Below are 17,618 nucleotides of genomic sequence, written 5' to 3' on the forward strand. Positions count from 1 at the left end.
TTATACGCTGTATTTTACGCTTAAAATCATAAAAACAATCTCCTTGCAACCTAAAAAGTAACGAAAACATATGAAGACGTATTTCACCAACGCTTGGAGAATCAAGTATCATCAACCCTCGAGGGCCTATATTACATCAAAAAACGACTACAACATACACGATTCACATCTAAACCGCATCCGATTATAACTTATAAGTAAACTTCCATCTTAATACAAAACCAACAAACAATGATTCGCCTTAATCCGCAGCAAAATCCGGTTCCGAAGGCTTCTGGAGACTAATAAAGCCAGTCGACACGCCACGCTTCCTCTGAACTTGTTTCATGGCATTAGCTGCAAATCTTGATGCATACATTGTAGCACCAAACGAAGATGATGATGCGCGTCCTCTAATCAACGCGCTTTCTTCGTTAATATCATTGTCATCATGCTCATCATCGTCATCATCGTAATCTTGGTATTCCTCGTCGTCGTCTTCTTCTTCCTCCAACCGATGCAATTCTAGAATTTTTCGTCTAGAATAGCGCCTCCACGCCGCTTGAATAAAGCTCGCTGCCCATGTTCTCCATTGCTGTGAATAGAATCTAAACGTGTGTTGAACTTGTCGACTGTGAATTCGCCTGAATTGACTTGTGATAAACTTTACTTCATCTGCGATTAACGCAAAAGCTTCTACTTCTGTTAACGCTTTTACGGTTCGAGTAGATGGTGGTAGGTTACCTGCACATGTTAATCAGGATGAAAACATAAATATTCCATAGAGTAAATTACAAAAATCATTCTTTACATATGTCACTTATTGCAAACTGTGTCCTTTGTCTTCAATAATTACAGAAAACGTACTCGATGTTTGCAAACCCTTGCAAGTTATGTCCTTTAACCATAACTCAGTTAATTTTTATGGTTAAATCTGACCAAATGGACCCCACATAAGGGTATTTTTGTGGTTAAATCTAACCAAATGGACCCCATATGAGAGTAAAATGACCAAAATACCCTCATGTGGGGTTCATTTGGTCAGATTTAACCATAAAAAATTAACTGAGTTAGGGCTAAAGGACATAACTTGCAAGGGTTTGCAAACATCGAGTACGTTTTCTGTAATTATTGAAGATAAAGGACACAGTTTGCAATAAGTGACATACATAAAGGACGATTCTTGTAATTTACTCTATTCCATATGAAATAACTGAAAAAACTGAAAAATAACTTAACCATAACTAAAATAACTGAACATAAATATTTCAAATGGGTTGGTACAATTTTCTCTAATTACCTGCTGATTTTGGATCCAAGGCCCAAGTAAGCAGTTCTTCGCCGCAAAAGTCACCTTCTTTTAAAAAACCGCGGTTGAAAAAGCCGCTTCTACCGCCGTCAGTAGTGACACTTTCTAACCGACCACGAATAATGAACAACATTTCGTCAACGGGGTCACCTTCCCTTAAAACATATGTGCATTCAGTGTAGAGACTCGGTTTAAGACGCTCGCATATGGCATCTAGTAATCGTTCATCCATATTTGCAAACAACGGAACCTGAAGAAGGTCAACATATATGGTCAAACAAAGTCAACATGGTCAAAGCCATGATCATAATAACTAACACTTTAGTTTTATGTTGGAAAGAGGTCAATGTACCTACCCTTTTGACTAAATTCAAACAAAGGTGTCTCTTGATGTCCCTTCTGAGATCTTTTGGTAGACTTTGGACCAAACTCTCCTCGTCTACGCCTCTTGTTTCGACCCATTTGTACTGATCGTAACGACGTACTCTTTCTTTGAGTTCTTGAGGAAGCAACCTATGATGCATCCATTGTTCAGAGTCTCGCCTTTTGATCCTCATCTCCTCTAGGCGAACCGAAAGGGATTGAAGATATGTCTATCAAAAAACCAAAACATATGTTTCTCTTTTAGAATATATCACAATACAAAGGATTTATTACTCCAAAATGCAAATTTCACATTTTAGTCAATGCATGTGATCACAGATATGAGCATTGACTCACCAATTCAACCAGGGGCGAAGCTATGAAGGGGCGCGCGCGCGGGGGGGGGGGGGGGGGGGGGGAGGGGGGACCCTCCGAACTTTTCGCTCAGTAGTGTTATGTATGTACGTTTCGTATAGAATTTTTTTTAGGTATATACGTTTTCGACCCCCGGTTTTATAAAAAAAAAATTAGGTATATACTTTTAGGTCCGGTGGCTTCCGACCCCCCGGTGGAAAATTTCAAGCTTCGCCACTGAATTCAACAAGTAGCAGTTGAGTAAATGGGTCGATTTTGGTTATGTTTGTTGGGCCAAACGGGTCAAGTAAACAAAATTCGTCCAAAGTGTATTCAAACGCGTAGAAACCTTTGAAATCGCTTAATTTTGTTTGCAGATTTTTTTTTTGTAATAATATAGTTTTTACAATTATCTTTAAAATATTTAGAGTAAAGTACACGGAAGGTCCCTGTGGTTTGGCAAAATTATGCATTTGTTCCCTAGCTTTTCAGAAGTACACAGATGGTCCCTATGGTTTGCACTTTGTAACTAGAGGTGTACAAATCGTTTTTTTAAACGGTCCGGTTTTTAACCGAATCGGTTATTTTTGTTTGGGAAAAAACCGGTTTATAAAAAAAAACGGTTAGGTTTTTTTAACCGGTTTTTCATGAGGGAACCCAAACTGGTATAACCAGCTCGGTGCGGTTTATACCCGGTTTGTGCAAAAAAAAAAAAAAAAAAAACGGTTTTTTAAAACCGGTTTCGGTTTATAAACTGGTTTCGAAGATCACGATCCCTGACCAGTATACTAACCGGTGGTTCGTTCAGGTTAGAACCGGTTTTAAAAAAAGGTTAACAAGAAACCGGTTTCAGTTTTTTTTTTCGGTTTCGGTCCTAAAACCGGTTTTTTGTACACCTCTATTTGTAAGGCATTTAGTCCTCAACTTTTTCCAAAAGTACACGGATGGTCCCCGTGGTTTGCACTTTGTAACGCTAGTCCCTAACTTGGACATGCTAAAACCTTTATATTTGTTGACCGGGGACTAAATGCGTTACAAAGTGCAAACCACAGGACCATACGTGAACTTCTGAAAAGCTACGGACCAAATCCAAAATTTCGGTAAACCATAGGGACCAAATCCAATATTTTCATCCCAACCCGTTTGACCCGTTACTCGACCCGCCTAGCGTATCCATTTGACCACATCTATATTTACTTTTGAAGGAGTATGAATGCAGAAATTGAAGTCCTTTTTCTAACCTGCATGTTGCCAATGAGAAGTGCAAAAAGTATGAGCCCAGAAATTGCAATTATGATTGAGAAAATAATTTCTTTAGCATATGTACTGGTTTCAAGCCCCTGTCCGAGTGTACTGTTAAACACCATTGTACAAAATTAAAAAAAAAAAAATGAGTGAGGCTCAGAGAATTAACAAACTAGTGAGATTAAACAATTCTAGCTTGCAAATTTACTCATAAATGGGTAAAAAAATTGGCTAACTCATTTCATTCAAGATTTAGTTTTTTTTTTTTTTTTTTTTTTTTTTTTTAATCAGAACAATATCGTTTTTAATCATAATTAGGGGTGCAAACAAGCCGAGCTTGAGCGTAAAATAAAGCTCGTTTATTTATCGAACCCGAGCTCGATACTTGCATGTGAAGCTCGTCGGGCTCATCGAGCCTTAACGAGCCTTAGTGTAATATTAGTTTTTGTTAATATTTAATAACATTTATCCCTTATTTATTGTGTTAATATTTAATAACATTTATCCTTTATTTAAAGTTCTCTAGTAAACGAGCCGAGCCTATTTAAACTTGTTTACGAGCCGAGCCTGAACCTAAAGATAAGTATGTTTAGTAAACGAGCTCGAGCTTCATTTATCGAGCTTTCGAGCCTAAGCAAGTCTATTATTTTTATTATATATATAATTAATAGATAATAAATGAGCCGAGCTCGAGCGTGAGAAACTACCAACAAGCCGAGCTCAAGCTTTGAAACAAGGGATATTGGCCTCTAATAATCCCTACTAGATGTCATTGGCCATTGGCAGTCCCACCTTTTTTTATTCCTCTTGACAGTCCCACCTTTCAACTATTTTTCCTCCACTGGTCCCGAGTTAAAAAACTTAACGGAGTTAAGTTTTTTTCTGATTAACAAACTGACGTTTTAAGGCTTTTGATCAGAACGAGGATACGAGTCGAATGATGTAAAACTTACATTGAAATTGTGCTCCAAACGACGAAAACGGTGCTTTAATTCGGTTGTTTAAACTTCCAATTAACAAAAATCAAGTCGTTTGGAGCACCGTTTCGAGGTAAGTTTTACATCAATAGACTCGTATCCTCGTTCTGATCAAAAGCCCTAAAACGTCAGTTTGTAATTCGGGAAAAAACTTAACTCCATTAAGTTTTTTTAACTGAGGTCCGTGGAGGAAAAATAGTTAAAAGGTGGGACTAGCAGGGGGAATAAGGTGGGACTGCCAATGGCGACATCTAGTAGGGATTATTAGAGGCCAATATCCCTTGAAACAAAGCTTAATCCGAGCGGACCTCAAGCTAGAGCTCTCATAAGTTAATCTAGCTCGAGCTCAAGCCCAATTGAGCTCAGGCTCGGCTCGGCCCGTTTGCACCCATAATCATAATTAGAGCATTATTACATGTTTATTTATAACAAATTTAACTTGTACCTCAAGTTTCTCAAGCCCCACCACAAACAGTAAAAATATTTAGATATAAACTGTTCAGAAGAATCAACTTGAGATTGTACAGCAGCTAAGTAAATCCCATAATCAAATTCTCCATAAGCTTCACTTTCAACACAATGTTCATCAAGAATGTCTTTACTGACACTCATCCAAGCTTTATAGCTCTCAGATTCCTCATATCCACAGTAAAGATACTCTATTTCACATTTCTTTTCTTTTATACAAGCTTGCTCCCAACACGAGTTCTTTCGTTCCACAGCTAACAGATACCAGAATGCCCCAAAGATCTGTCAATATCAAGATGGCTTTTAGTTTACCTTACCTAATCGGTTTTTGGCATCTGGATTGTAACTCCAAACCGCTTCCTTGGCATCGAGGAAGCGGTTTGTTACAACCCAGATGCCAATTTCAGCCAAGGAAGCATGGTTCATGAACTGTTCATGAACACACATTTTATTCGTTCATTTATGTTTGCTTATTTACATTTGTTTATGTTCGTTTCAATTTAAATACATGAGTAGTTATATTTACATGTAGATTAAATTACTTTTTGAGTCCTTGTGTTTTAGTGGTTTTAACTATTTGAGTCCAAAATCAAAATGTTTAATGCCCTGAGTCCCTAGACGCTTTTCTATAACCATTTGAGTCCTTTTGAGTCCAAATTTTAACCTTTTGAATCCAATTTTTTTAACGAAATTGGACTCAAAATGTTATAAAATGAACAAAATTGGACTCAAAACGTTATAAAATGAACGGTTAGGGACTCAGGGCGCTAAATTTTTAAATTTTGGGCTCAAGTGGTTAAAACTACTAAAACACAGGGACTCAAAAAGTAATGTACTCTTATATGTATATTAAACATTAAAGGAACTTGCTAACTACTTATATAAATACAACTAATTGGTAATTGAGCCCTCTAGTAATAAAAAATGGATTTTGCAATGGAATTAAAAGTTACTTTATGTCCGTTTATGTTTAGTCAATTGTGTTCATTTATGTTTGTTTAATTATGTTCATTTGTGTTATTTATTGTTTGTTAAATTATGTTCGTTTAAGTTTGTTTGTTTATGTTCATTTGCCTTTGCGAACGGTTTGTTTAGGTTCATGTTCGTTTAAACGAACTAACATAAGCAAACACAAACACGCCTATTTTCTTAATAAACAAACATGAACAAACAAAATGTATTCGGTTATATGTTCATGTTCGTGTTCAGTTAAAGTTAAATGAACGAACACGAACATACCTGTGTTCATATTCGCTCGGTTCATTTACAGACCTAAATATAATTGCTTGAACCATTCTATACAATAAATTATGGGATCAAAGAAACTTACATGGCCAGCAAGAACAAACCAAACCAAATAATAAGCTGCACCGGCCCAAGCTGTTTCGGTGATGACACCAACGGTCTTTTTGAGCTCCGAAAATAGCGGTAGGATACGGATGGACCGAGGAATGTATTGCACAATTACAATCCAAAACAAAAAGTTTTTTGTACCCAACACAGCCGAACCATGCGATCTGTGAAGGAATCTCCACACAACAATCTGCAAATAAGATCATCGTTGATAACGGACATTGATTTTCTACTATCTGATATTAAGCAGTGTTGTAAGAATCGCTAGGCGCTAGTTGGCCGGTGGGGTGGTACATACTACTAGCTATTAATCGGATTGAGATTTTTATATGGAGTTAATTACTGTTTTCGTCCCTATGGTTTGTCAAAAAACACTATTTCAGTCCATTAGTTTAAAAATTGCGATTTCAGTCCCTGTGGTTTCACTTTCGTAACCATTTCAGTCCACCTCGTAACCATTTCAGTCCCTGTACTAACAGAATAAATGGATTGAAATGATTATGAAAGTGAAACCACAGGGACTGAAATGGTTAAGAAAGTGAAACCATAGGGACTGAAATCGCAATTTTTAAACTAATGGACTGAAATAGTGATTTTTGACAAACCACAGGGACGAAAACAGTAATTAACTCTTTTATATGTAATCTTCAGTTTAATATATATACACACACATTTTTATGTGTATTTTTTTAGCAAGACAAATACACATAAAAATTTCCAAAACCGTCGATTTTTAGCTAATTAGAACTGTCTAGGGCCGTCGTTGACCGTCTAGCAGTTAATGGCGGATTAGAGGAAAATTACTCAGTGAACCACCACCTAGCGATTAATCAGCGACTAATCGGATGCAAGTTGAGATTTTTACAACCATGACAGTAAGAAGAGTAAACTTCCGTTTTACTCCCTGTGGTTTGGTCACTTTAACGGTTTTGCTCCAAACCTTTAAAAATAGCCATTTTACTCCCTAATATTTCGGTTTTTTTGCCAGTTTGCTCCCCGCCTCTAACTCCATCCAAATTGTTTGTTTTTCCATTTTGCTCCCCGCAGGGAGTAAACTTGCAACAAAACCAAAACATCAGGGAGTAAAATGGCTATTTTTAAAGGCTTGGGGCAAAACCGTTAAAATGACCAAAACACAGGGAGCAAAACGGAAGTTTACTCTATTAAGAAAGCAATACCTGTGGTAAAGGTAGTACAGAAAGAAGGTCAACTATGAAATAACGCTGCAAATATCGCCTCGCTATTTGTCCAGGATCTATAACAAGTTCACCGCGCCCAAAAACTCGAGACGATGGTGCAATATACGCTGTGCGAAACTGGAGACCGATCCGAATAAGGTAGAAAAGATCAACTATGGTCCTCACAGTTGTAATGTAGTGTGCTAAACTTTTATGTATTTTTAAACATCTTTCTTTATCATGATAAACCGGGATATAAAAAAACAAAGGATCCACATACACTGCGAGAATACACGACAAGACCAAAAACTTGTTCCATACTAGAAGATTTTTGTCTTGTGGATCGATTATTTTTTTCTCGGATACTTTAAGATCTTCAGAGAATACGGCCCGTGTGACACCGGTTTTTAAACTTTGTCCGAAATTTATAAGTCCTTCAGAACCTCGTCGCATTCCTATTTTTATCGACTTTGATGCAGTGGGACGTGGAGGACGAGAAGGACCAGGATTGGTCGCTCCTTCTATATTGAACCCGCACCTCTTCATAACAAGTGAAAACTTCCAAATGTTTTTTGGTATCTCTGTGACATTCACTATATGCAGATTGCAGTTGAAATGTGCATCTGGTACCATGAACACCAAGAGTACAAGAAGTAATACGTTACGCTGTTCAGCAACCGATCACCAATGCAGCCGAGAATCGCGTTTTCAATATGCACTATATGATAACAAATCAGAATTTGTTGTTAGTTTGAGAAATAAGACCATCTTGCTGAATTAGCTAGGGGTGTGCAAGGTCAGTTCGGTTCGGTTATTGAGGTTTAACCATAACCATAACTGATGGTAGGTTAAGCATGGGCCGGTTGACCGTCGGTCAAGGGCGCCCCCCTTGAAAAAAATTTTTAGTGTATTTTCGAGGTAAAAATCCCGACTGCATCCCTTGAAAATTTGGTTGAACCCTTCGTTCGCACCCCCAGAAAATAATTCTTGGGTCCGCCACTGCAGTCGGTTTGGGTTAAGTTTAGTTAATTGTCCAATCTATTATTTTATTTTAGTTTTAGTTTTGTTCCAGCTGAGTTTCGTTCCGTTATGGTGTTCCAAGCTAGGTTATGGACATTTGCCACGTGATTTTAAATGTTCGAAACTCGAAATGGAGGTATAAAAGCTGGAAATAGAGGTATGAAAGATGGAAAATCACAAATATATAAGATTTAGTTCAATTTCGGTTAAAGTTTGTTAACGAAAACACATTAACCATAACCATAACCAAATGGTCGGTTAATTATTTTCACTTACCCATAACCGTTTGGTTTTGTCAGTTATGGTTAGTTTCGGTTATTTTAAATTTTAATGGTTCGGTTTTTGCTATCAACACAAATTATGGAGCCGAAAAGATCATATAATTAGGTTTTTTATGCATGTGATCATATAGCAAAAAATGCGTATTTATCCCGTTTGCTTTTGATACTTTTGGTTTTCTGGCGTCAGAGCTACTTCGTTGAGTACAAAGGGTCATGCATGCATAGTAATGTTATGACCCCGAGATCTATGGACGTAGTTTTTAAAAGACTTAGTTTTGCTATTCAAATAGGGGTAGCGGCGCAACTTGTTGCCCGTTTACCAACTATCTCGATGTAAATTCATAACACGAAAAATAATTGATATACAATGATGACAAATAAATAATAATTGACACACAAAAACACCAAAAGAACATAGCGGATCAAACCAAATGAATAACGTACCTAAAATTTGTTGATTCTTTCGTTCTATGATCAAAGATGTTTCGTATTGTTTCTTTTTCTGAAAGGATCAGAATCGAAGAAACAAAACGGAAAACTAAGGTTTCGCACGCGTGAGATACAGATGAGAGATTAGGGGTGAATTTTGGCGCAAAAAAGGGGGAATTTGGCAGAAAAATGAAGAGGTGTTGTTCTTGATAGCTAAAAATGGTTAGTTGTTTGTTACAATTTCTTGTGGCGGGAAAGTCCTTAGAGCTTACAATTCATGTATTTTTAGTGTAAAATATGATCACAAACCAAAGGTTTAAAAGTTATCTAAATATATGTTATACATTTACTTACATTTTATAAATTTTTTCATTTGAAAAAAAAAATGAAAAGTGAATTGTTTCAATGTATTACTTGATCCACTTTTAAATATACTACTGTTATGGTAAAAGTGTGTGTGTGTGTGGGGGGGGGGGGGTACTTTGGGTCGAGGTTTTGAAAACTGAATCGGTGGCTAGATCGGTCCGGTTAGGCATATCTGATCGAAACTGTATTGGACCGGGAACCGGCAATCGGACCGGAAAACTAGGTGGTCGAACCAGGTTTTCTAATGGTTGGACTAGATCTTTTTTTTTTTTGGAATTTTATTAAATCTATTTTAAAAATATTTATAAGATTGCCCTGTCGTGGGTCCTATCAAACCGGTTGAACCGGTCCAACCAATGAGTGCACCAGTTCGATGTCCGGTTCTGAAAACATTGCTTTGGGTAGTTCAGAAACACTGTTGCAAATGATTTGGGTACTTTATGTTCAATTTGGGTAAAAATAAGGTGACACTCCCTTATTGGTTGATTCAATTTAGATAGTTTGACAAGTGTCCTCTACACCCTTACCTTCAAATTCAATATATGTTATGTTACTTTTTGTGTTAGATGCGTTAAAATGAGTTAGTATTAAACCAAAGATTTTAAAGTCATCTAAATATGTTTAATCATTTACACATCATATAAATTGCCTAATTTAAAAAAGGTGAGTTTTTTTTTTAACGGCTTAAAAAAGCTGAGTAGATTTTAAAAAAAAAAATAAAAATAGAATCTCTCATTTAAAAAGTCAATTGTTTCAACCCGTTACTCAGCTAAAGGTGTTCGCTAGTTTAATCCAAAAGTAGTCTAAATATGTTTAGATTAAACCCTAAGTTTTATGTTAGGTTTATGTCGTGTTTCAAACTAGCATAATCCAAATCTTTTTACAAGTTAATAGTTATACATTTAGACATTTAGTTCAAACTAATTAATAGTGTTTACGCAATCCCTTTGTTTAATATAAATCGTTTACCTATATATATTTTATGATCTCTTGTAATATAAAAGTTTTAATCCAGATTGTGTATTTGTATTTTGATTATTACGTCAATCTATGTTTTATTGTGACTATGATTTAATAAATTGTGAATATGAAAGAGATATTTGTTTTATGACCTCTTTTTAATAAAGTTGTTCCAGGGTACTGGAGTCTTTGCATAGCACGAGTATTCGCATATTGTTTTTATAATAAAGTTTATTTTTCATATGTCATGTTAGATACAATAATGCTAGAAGATAACTTTTTTTACATGTTTTATGTGTTTTTAGCTTTCATGCAAAATTAAAGAAGCTTTATAATAAAGTATAAGGAACCATGCTTTTGGCTTTAATGGAGTTCCTTTTCTTTCTAAACTTTGGTTTTATAATTGAAAAACAACATGATGAAGCAACAAATCAACAAGACTTAAAGCCAAATTGATAGGACTACCCTTTATAAGACAAGTCCCATTCTTGGTATATTCATTTTCTGATCAATAGCATTTTAATAAACAACTAGTTAGGTGTGATTTATTTTAATTTTATGATAATTTATTGAATAGTGGTAATGTTTTATTAATCTTTTGGTTGAAATATATAAGAAATATGAGTTAGATTGGATTGATTAGTGTAATTTTAATTTAGTTTGAGCTGTGAAGAAATACTGGTCTAATTAGATGCATTAGACAATGCTCAGGAGGTTACTGGGCTTCAATCTTCATGAATTCTTCTGATGGATTGATCTGTAAAACTAAACAACACCATGAGTCTCGTTATAAGAAGGAGAGGTTGTGGGTTCTTCTCATAACCACCATTCGGCGTGAGAATAACTATTGTTCTTAGGTGAGTAAGTTATGATTGAGAGTAAAGAGTGTGTAGGGTCTTTTCACCTGGATGGAGTATGGTATTTATAGCCGGGATGGTGAGAATTGATTGGGCGAGACGTAACTATCAGAATATCCCCTTGCTCCCCCTGTTGACCGTTAGTGGTGGTAGAGGAGGATGTGCTTCCACAACCTGCTATTGGCCATACATCGTTGTTGAGATGTGCTTGTTGTCTCTTCCGTGTTAACTGCTAATGGAAGTTGAGAGGAGCATGGATTCGTGCATCGTGATTGGTTGTACTTCTTGTCTCTTCTGCGATAACCACTAATGTAGCTCAGAGATACAGTGGTTTGTGGGACGTCATTGGCCTCACGTCGCTTTCACGATATCATTTTGGTCTCCTTTGTCCTGGTGAATCCGACGTGGCGAGTGGGCCCCGCGAATGCTTTGTCTTAGCCAGTTGTTCGGGTCGTGGGCTGAGTTTGGGTTTTCCTCAACCCGCAGGGGTCCAGTCCCATATCTCTTCAACTTGTATATTTGTTTTTAGTGTCATCTTATTGCTTTAAAGAACATAAACTTGAACTTTTTGGTGTGTTTAGGAACACTTATGCTTTAGCATTGTTTTATTATCGTAACTTTTTATTGCCTTATTAGAAAAACTAGTAAGTTTAGCACGCGGATTGTGGCGGAAGTCAGATTATAATAACAATACAGGCACTCGATAAAGTTGCAACTTAAAACCACAAAAAACAACATCGAAACGTTAACGCGTGTATTGAAAAAAAACATTAAAAGATGAAATAGTAAAAGAAAAAAAGTATCGGGTATGTACCGACATCAACATTGTTCGGTTGGAGTCGGTTTAATTCGTCGCATTAGCGAGAAAAAACATTAAAAGCCAAAATACTCAAAGGAATAAAAGTATATGGATTAAACATGTATATTAAAACAGTTAAATTAGAGAGACTAGGCATGTATGTAAGAGGAGTTAACTAATGGGTAAACACTTTATTTTTATTTTTTTGAACTGCCAACAAACTCAATCTCGAGTATTTTCGGGGCACCCACTGAACAAACGAAGTACTCCGAGAGTAACCCGAGTCCACCACCAATTCCGGGGAAAACCCGGTAACCCACCCGCCCGTAGGCACGACGGTGAAATTACCGGTAAAACCCGTTTGGCTCAAGGATCCAACCCAGGTTTCCCTGGGTCTCCTATCATTGCCCACCAATGCCTCGCCCTCCACCACTTGATCTAGAGATCATTGGTGGTAAACACTTTATTAAAGTAGATAGACTAAACATTTATATTAGGAAAGTTCAAGTAGAATGACTAAACACGTAAATAACAAAGTTAAAGGTTAAAAATATAAAAACCTTGTGCCAACCACAAAAATACACTTGGCTATGTCGGATTAGCCAACGTACATAGCCTTTTTATATATTACATAAATAGTTGGTTATAACTAATAATAACATTAAATAATAACCGTATTCAACATTAAATAGTTGGCACTTCCTTTTGATTACTTGGGTATTCGGGTTGGCGCTAATATGTCTAGATGTTCCAATTGGAGTCCGGTGATAGAGACGGTTCAGAATAGGCTTTCTTCGTGGAAGGCTAATTCTTTATCTATGGGAGGAAGGTTGACGCTTATAAAATCGGTGTTATCTAGCCTCCCTATATATTATTTATCTATTTTTAAGGCGCCGGGGAAAGTGGTAGATCGGATAGAAGCGTTGATGAGGAACTTCTTATGGTCCGGCACGGAGGAGTTTAAAAGAATTCACTGGGTAGCATGGGAGAAGGTGACAACCTCAAAGAAAGTTGGGGGGTTGGGTATTTCGCGTCTTAGAGATGTTAATGTTTCTCTTTTGTCGAAATGGGGGTGGAGATTCAATATTGAATCGGATGCCTTATGGAGAAGGTTTATTGAGTTTATTCACTGTGGGAGAGGTCTTTGGAGCTTCCTGCCGGTTAAGAAATCCTTACCAGGCTGTTGGAAGTCGTTGGTCTCTGCCTTGGAATCGACTCTAGTCCAAGGAAAGCCGATTACTCACTGGTCTAAGGGCAAGCTGGGCAATGGAGGTAAGCTGAGATTTTGGAATGACTTATGGTACGGGGACGTGGTGTTAAAAAATAGGTGGCCTGAGTTGTACAAGATTGATAAAAATAAAAAGTGTTTGGTTAAAGAGAGAATTGGGATTGGAAGTAATGGGTTAAGGTTCTTGGCGAATTGGTATAGATATCCGCATACAGTAGCAGAAATATCGGAGTATCAAGATCTCGAAAAAATGCTCTTGAGCTGCAAGTTATCGACGGCTGCAGACACTTGGGTTTGGGGGGACGGTGCTAATGAAAACTTCACGGTTGTTGGCTGCAAGATTCTGTTATCAAAGGATAGAGATGGGACGAGGGATACCAACTTTAAATGGGAAGCTTGGGTTCCGCTGAGGATTAATATTCATGTCTGGCGTGCCGATCAGGATAGAATACCAACAAAGGCTGCTTTGATCAGAAGACAAGTTAACTTATCAGACGGTTTATGCCCTATGTGCAGCATGCAGAATGAGGATTTGGATCACTTGATGGTTAGATGCGGTTTCGCGTATGGTGTTTGGAGTGGTATAAGCAAGTGGTGCAGGTTAGATCCGATATTTGCTTATGACTATGATGATTTACTTTGCTTATACAAAAATGTTCATGGAGGAAAATGGAGAAAAAAAGTAGTGAGAGGTATTGTTATGATCGGGTCTTGGGCGATATGGAATGCTCGTAACGCTAAAATTTTTGAAAACAAAGAATTGAAGGTTATGGAGGTTGTGGCGGATATTAAATCAAAGGCTTTTCTATGGTTAAGAAATAGATTGAAGTTTAAATGTATACTTTGGAAGGATTGGGCTAAGTATCCGTTGTATATGATTTTGTAATTTTGGCGGTGCTCGTGTTTTGAGCGCCCGCCAGTTTTATTGAAAGTCAATGTTCAAAAAAAAAAAAAAAAAAAACTTGTGAAGATTGTTTTTCTATAAATCATCTTGAAAACCTTATAACCAAGCATAAATCACAATATAATTTATATAATTTGTGTAATTTACTTCACATTAATAAACAAAAATTGAATCTATTTGAAAAGAATATATATATTAAGTACATTACATCTCATTGATGTGAGCATTTAGTTTTTTTTTTCTATTTTTTAATTTTCAGTATTATTTTTCTTATATAACTTGCAATATATAATGTTTCATATAAAACCAATATGGTATTATAATGAATGTTGATATAAAAAAAAATTATTAAAAAATAATGTGTATATTATATAATATATTATGACAATATGACTCAAACTGATAAAACTTATATTGAAATATAGATAAAAGTAAAAAAAATTAAAGAATATATTCGAATTTGTATAAAACATTATAAAAATGTTATAAAAATATTTATACATTATAAACAAAATGAATTAGAAAAGAAAAATATAACTAAACATTCATTCCAATAAATGTTGTCCAATTTAAGGTTTACATAATAGGACCCAAAACATTTCAATTTTCAGGTATCACATACATTTTAGGCTTAGTAACATCATTGGACCTACTATTTGTGTATTATTTCATATATAAACAACATAAATTTATGATACCAATCTTTTGCAGTGGTGGGTCCAGAGAGGGTTTCTAGGTTCCTAGGAATTCATTGGTTTGGAAAAAATGGAAAATTTTAATGTAAACCCTGTATGATCTGGAAATAATTAGTGAAAATTATTGAAAATTTAGCAAAAGGAACCCCTGAAAAAAATTCATGGATCCGTCACTGATCTTTTATCTAGGTTGGTTTCAATTTCCTTTTAAAAATACATGTAAATCTTAGGTTAGTGGTATTTTGTATGTATTTGGCTATTTGTGGAATTGTTGACTTCACCTTTTTTTTGGTGTAACGTTACATCAAATGAGATGTAAATATTTTATCATTGTTCTTTGTCTAATTAATGCCTATATTCATGTGAATATGGTATTTAGAAAAAAGAGGCAAATATTACTACTTGTTGGATTGTTTTAACAAATAGATATTATAAACATGCCACTTTTGTTGGTACTTTTTTGTAATTATTGAAAATAATTGGGTGTTGTTTTGTTTTCTAAATTTTGTTGGATAATATACAACATGTTAAAAGTGATAAATTTTGTTCTTTGGTGTTGTTGATGGTGCATGGTTGGCACTATTTATTATTTTATTTACATTTGCAAATATTTACCAAGATTTACAAAATACATAAATAAACAATAAAATTAAGAGAGATCAAATTTTTCAAAAAAAAAAAAAGAAAAAGAAAAAGAAAAACGACTAGCATGAAGATAAATTGAAACACATATTGTTTGTATGCAAACATGTTACCAATTTTCTGGTGACCTACTGACCTGCATTGGCCACAATTGACTATCATGTACGCTAAACCTACAAGTGTTGTCCCATTGTTTGGATATATTAATACTAGTTGTAATGTACACATTGACCGACATTACAATATTCATTCTATTTAAACATCTCATAAGTATTTATTATACGCATATTATTAACTACTTTTAAAAAATTGGCAACTCACCTACTCTCAAATCTACTCTTAAATTACACATTATTTTATACCATAGGGGTTTGAACTGTCACCACTTAAAAAGACAAAGTCTTATCCAACACCTTAATTCCACTATGCTTATTAGCTATAACTATAACAGATAAATGTTTTCATTAACTTGATGCAAATCATTATACAAGTAGTTGAGGTCTACAATACGTCGCATCAACTGACAAAAATATCCAACATATATAACGCCCAACAACGGTTGTTGTAAGCGTGATCTACGCTTGTTTTGACAATGCTTCAACTCAGTAAACTTCACATTATCTCAAAAACGCATTGGTGAGTCAACCCAACCAAGAAAGTTCACAATTTAATACATCTGTGAAAATGGATACGACCACAAGTTAGGTCATTTACAACCATTTGACATTTTAAAAAGAAAGTTATCCTCTTCGCACAAACACAAAATCGATTACTTGAATTTGTGGATGTTTATTAAGTTTTAGTCATTGCAAATAAACTACATAAACCGAGTATAATCATTTTCGCATAGGAAAAAAAAAGGAACAAGATGATAAGGAAAAAAAAGGAACAAAGCAAGGATTAAACGATGGATACTGGATTTAGATAACCCTAACTTTCATCAGTTGGTCGATATCATTCACAACTTTCGATTTGCACCGCACCGCTCTCAACTTACAGCTTAGTAGACAATAGCGTTCCCAAACTAACTCAACCCTAACTCAGTTACTTTTTTGTTGATGTGGCACTTGTGTGGTGACGTGACATCTAATGTGATTTTTTGATGATGTAGCAGCTGACATGGCGTCTGATTTGGCTTTTGATGACATGGCATCTGACTTGGCTTTTTGATGTCTTGGCACTGGTTTGGTGACGTGACAGCTGATGTCAGCAAAATGGGTTAGTTTGGGAGTGCTATCGGGCAATAACTTGAAAGTTTGGAGTGGTGCGGTACAAATTAAAAGTTTGAAATGCTATCGGCAATTAGTAAAAGTTGAAGTTATTTAAATCGAATATCCCAATAAACTATGTTGAACAAGAGCCAGTACTAGATAGATGACATGGAAGAAGGATCATATATGAACTCTAAAGAGTTGAAAGTTAAGTCATTAGGAAAATGAGTTGATTTAAAAGAGTATATACATATATATTTCATTAACTATATTAGTAATAAATCAGCTATAAGCACCACTTTTATGTAAAAGAAAACCAAAGGAATTTGTTTGGTATCTATGTTAAAAGATACTGGGCTGTTCATTCAATTTGGGTTATACTGTTTTATTTATTGGGCCTAATATGTGGGTTGTGTCTACTGATCGTTATTATTGTTTAAGTTGTTATAACAGATTCATGGGCCAGATATTTTGGAGGTAGTCCGTTGTAACTTGCAGGGGTGTATTTTGGACAATCTGATACTTCATGGTGCTAAGTGAATCTGTTGATCAGCAGGAGTATAAAAGTCACTTTCTCTCTCATTTGATCATTATTCACTCCCAATTATTGTTACGTTTCTCTGTTTAGATCTAGGGTTTGTTATCTCCGGTTGTATCTCCGGTTGTACTTTGTCTTCTCTCATCTGTTGGAGAGATCTGCTGTACTTGTTGGTATAGATGATCATCAGTGGATGATCATCAAGTCTGGTTGTATCGTTCCTCTTTGTATTGATCTTACGATTGTAAGATCTAGGGTTTGGGGGGTACTTTTTTGGTTTGGGTTAAATAAGATTTTGTCACTTTGTTTTGTCGCTATTTTGTGTTGTTCTTGTTGTTTCTGTTATTGAATCATCACAATACCATTGTTTTTAACATGGTATCAGAGCCTTGAGCTCCTGTTGATGATCTGTTTGTATATCCGCTGCATTTGGTCTTGTGTTTTCTGATTAGTTTCTTTATT

General features: G+C 35.6%; 1 protein-coding gene across 4 annotated transcripts; it reads right to left on the reverse strand.

Annotated features, from left to right (window-relative positions):
• Nucleotides 1-162: 162 nt before the first annotated feature.
• LOC110910825 (putative cyclic nucleotide-gated ion channel 9) lies at nucleotides 163-7,776 on the reverse strand. Of its 4 annotated transcripts, none has more exons than XM_035979232.1 (8): nucleotides 7,227-7,776; nucleotides 6,026-6,238; nucleotides 4,673-4,977; nucleotides 3,247-3,358; nucleotides 1,645-1,881; nucleotides 1,280-1,538; nucleotides 480-723; nucleotides 163-392 (listed from the first exon to the last, which is right to left on the reverse strand). In XM_035979232.1, exons 1-8 carry the CDS (start codon nucleotides 7,770-7,772, stop codon nucleotides 242-244), a joined length of 2,067 nt encoding a protein of 688 aa, XP_035835125.1. In that variant the 5' UTR covers nucleotides 7,773-7,776; the 3' UTR covers nucleotides 163-241. The 4 variants fall into 4 exon arrangements, with proteins under 4 accessions (XP_035835125.1, XP_035835123.1, XP_035835114.1 ...); XM_035979230.1 differs by having other exon boundaries at nucleotides 163-387; nucleotides 451-723; XM_035979221.1 differs by having other exon boundaries at nucleotides 163-387; nucleotides 439-723.
• Nucleotides 7,777-17,618: the final 9,842 nt, after the last annotated feature.

The sequence above is a fragment of the Helianthus annuus genome, chromosome 2 (assembly GCF_002127325.2).
Source record: "Helianthus annuus cultivar XRQ/B chromosome 2, HanXRQr2.0-SUNRISE, whole genome shotgun sequence".
NCBI lineage: Eukaryota > Viridiplantae > Streptophyta > Magnoliopsida > Asterales > Asteraceae > Helianthus > Helianthus annuus.

Coding starts and splice junctions, on each gene's coding strand:
- LOC110910825 (XM_022155412.2), bottom strand. CDS start 7,772: ATGAAGAGGTGCGGGTTCAATATAGAAGGAGCGACCAATCCTGGTCCT. Junction 4,978..6,025: donor GGTTTGTTCTTGCTGGCCAT/GTAAGTTTCTTT, acceptor TGATATTGACAG/ATCTTTGGGGCATTCTGGTA. Junction 1,539..1,644: donor GTTTGAATTTAGTCAAAAGG/GTAGGTACATTG, acceptor GACCTTCTTCAG/GTTCCGTTGTTTGCAAATAT.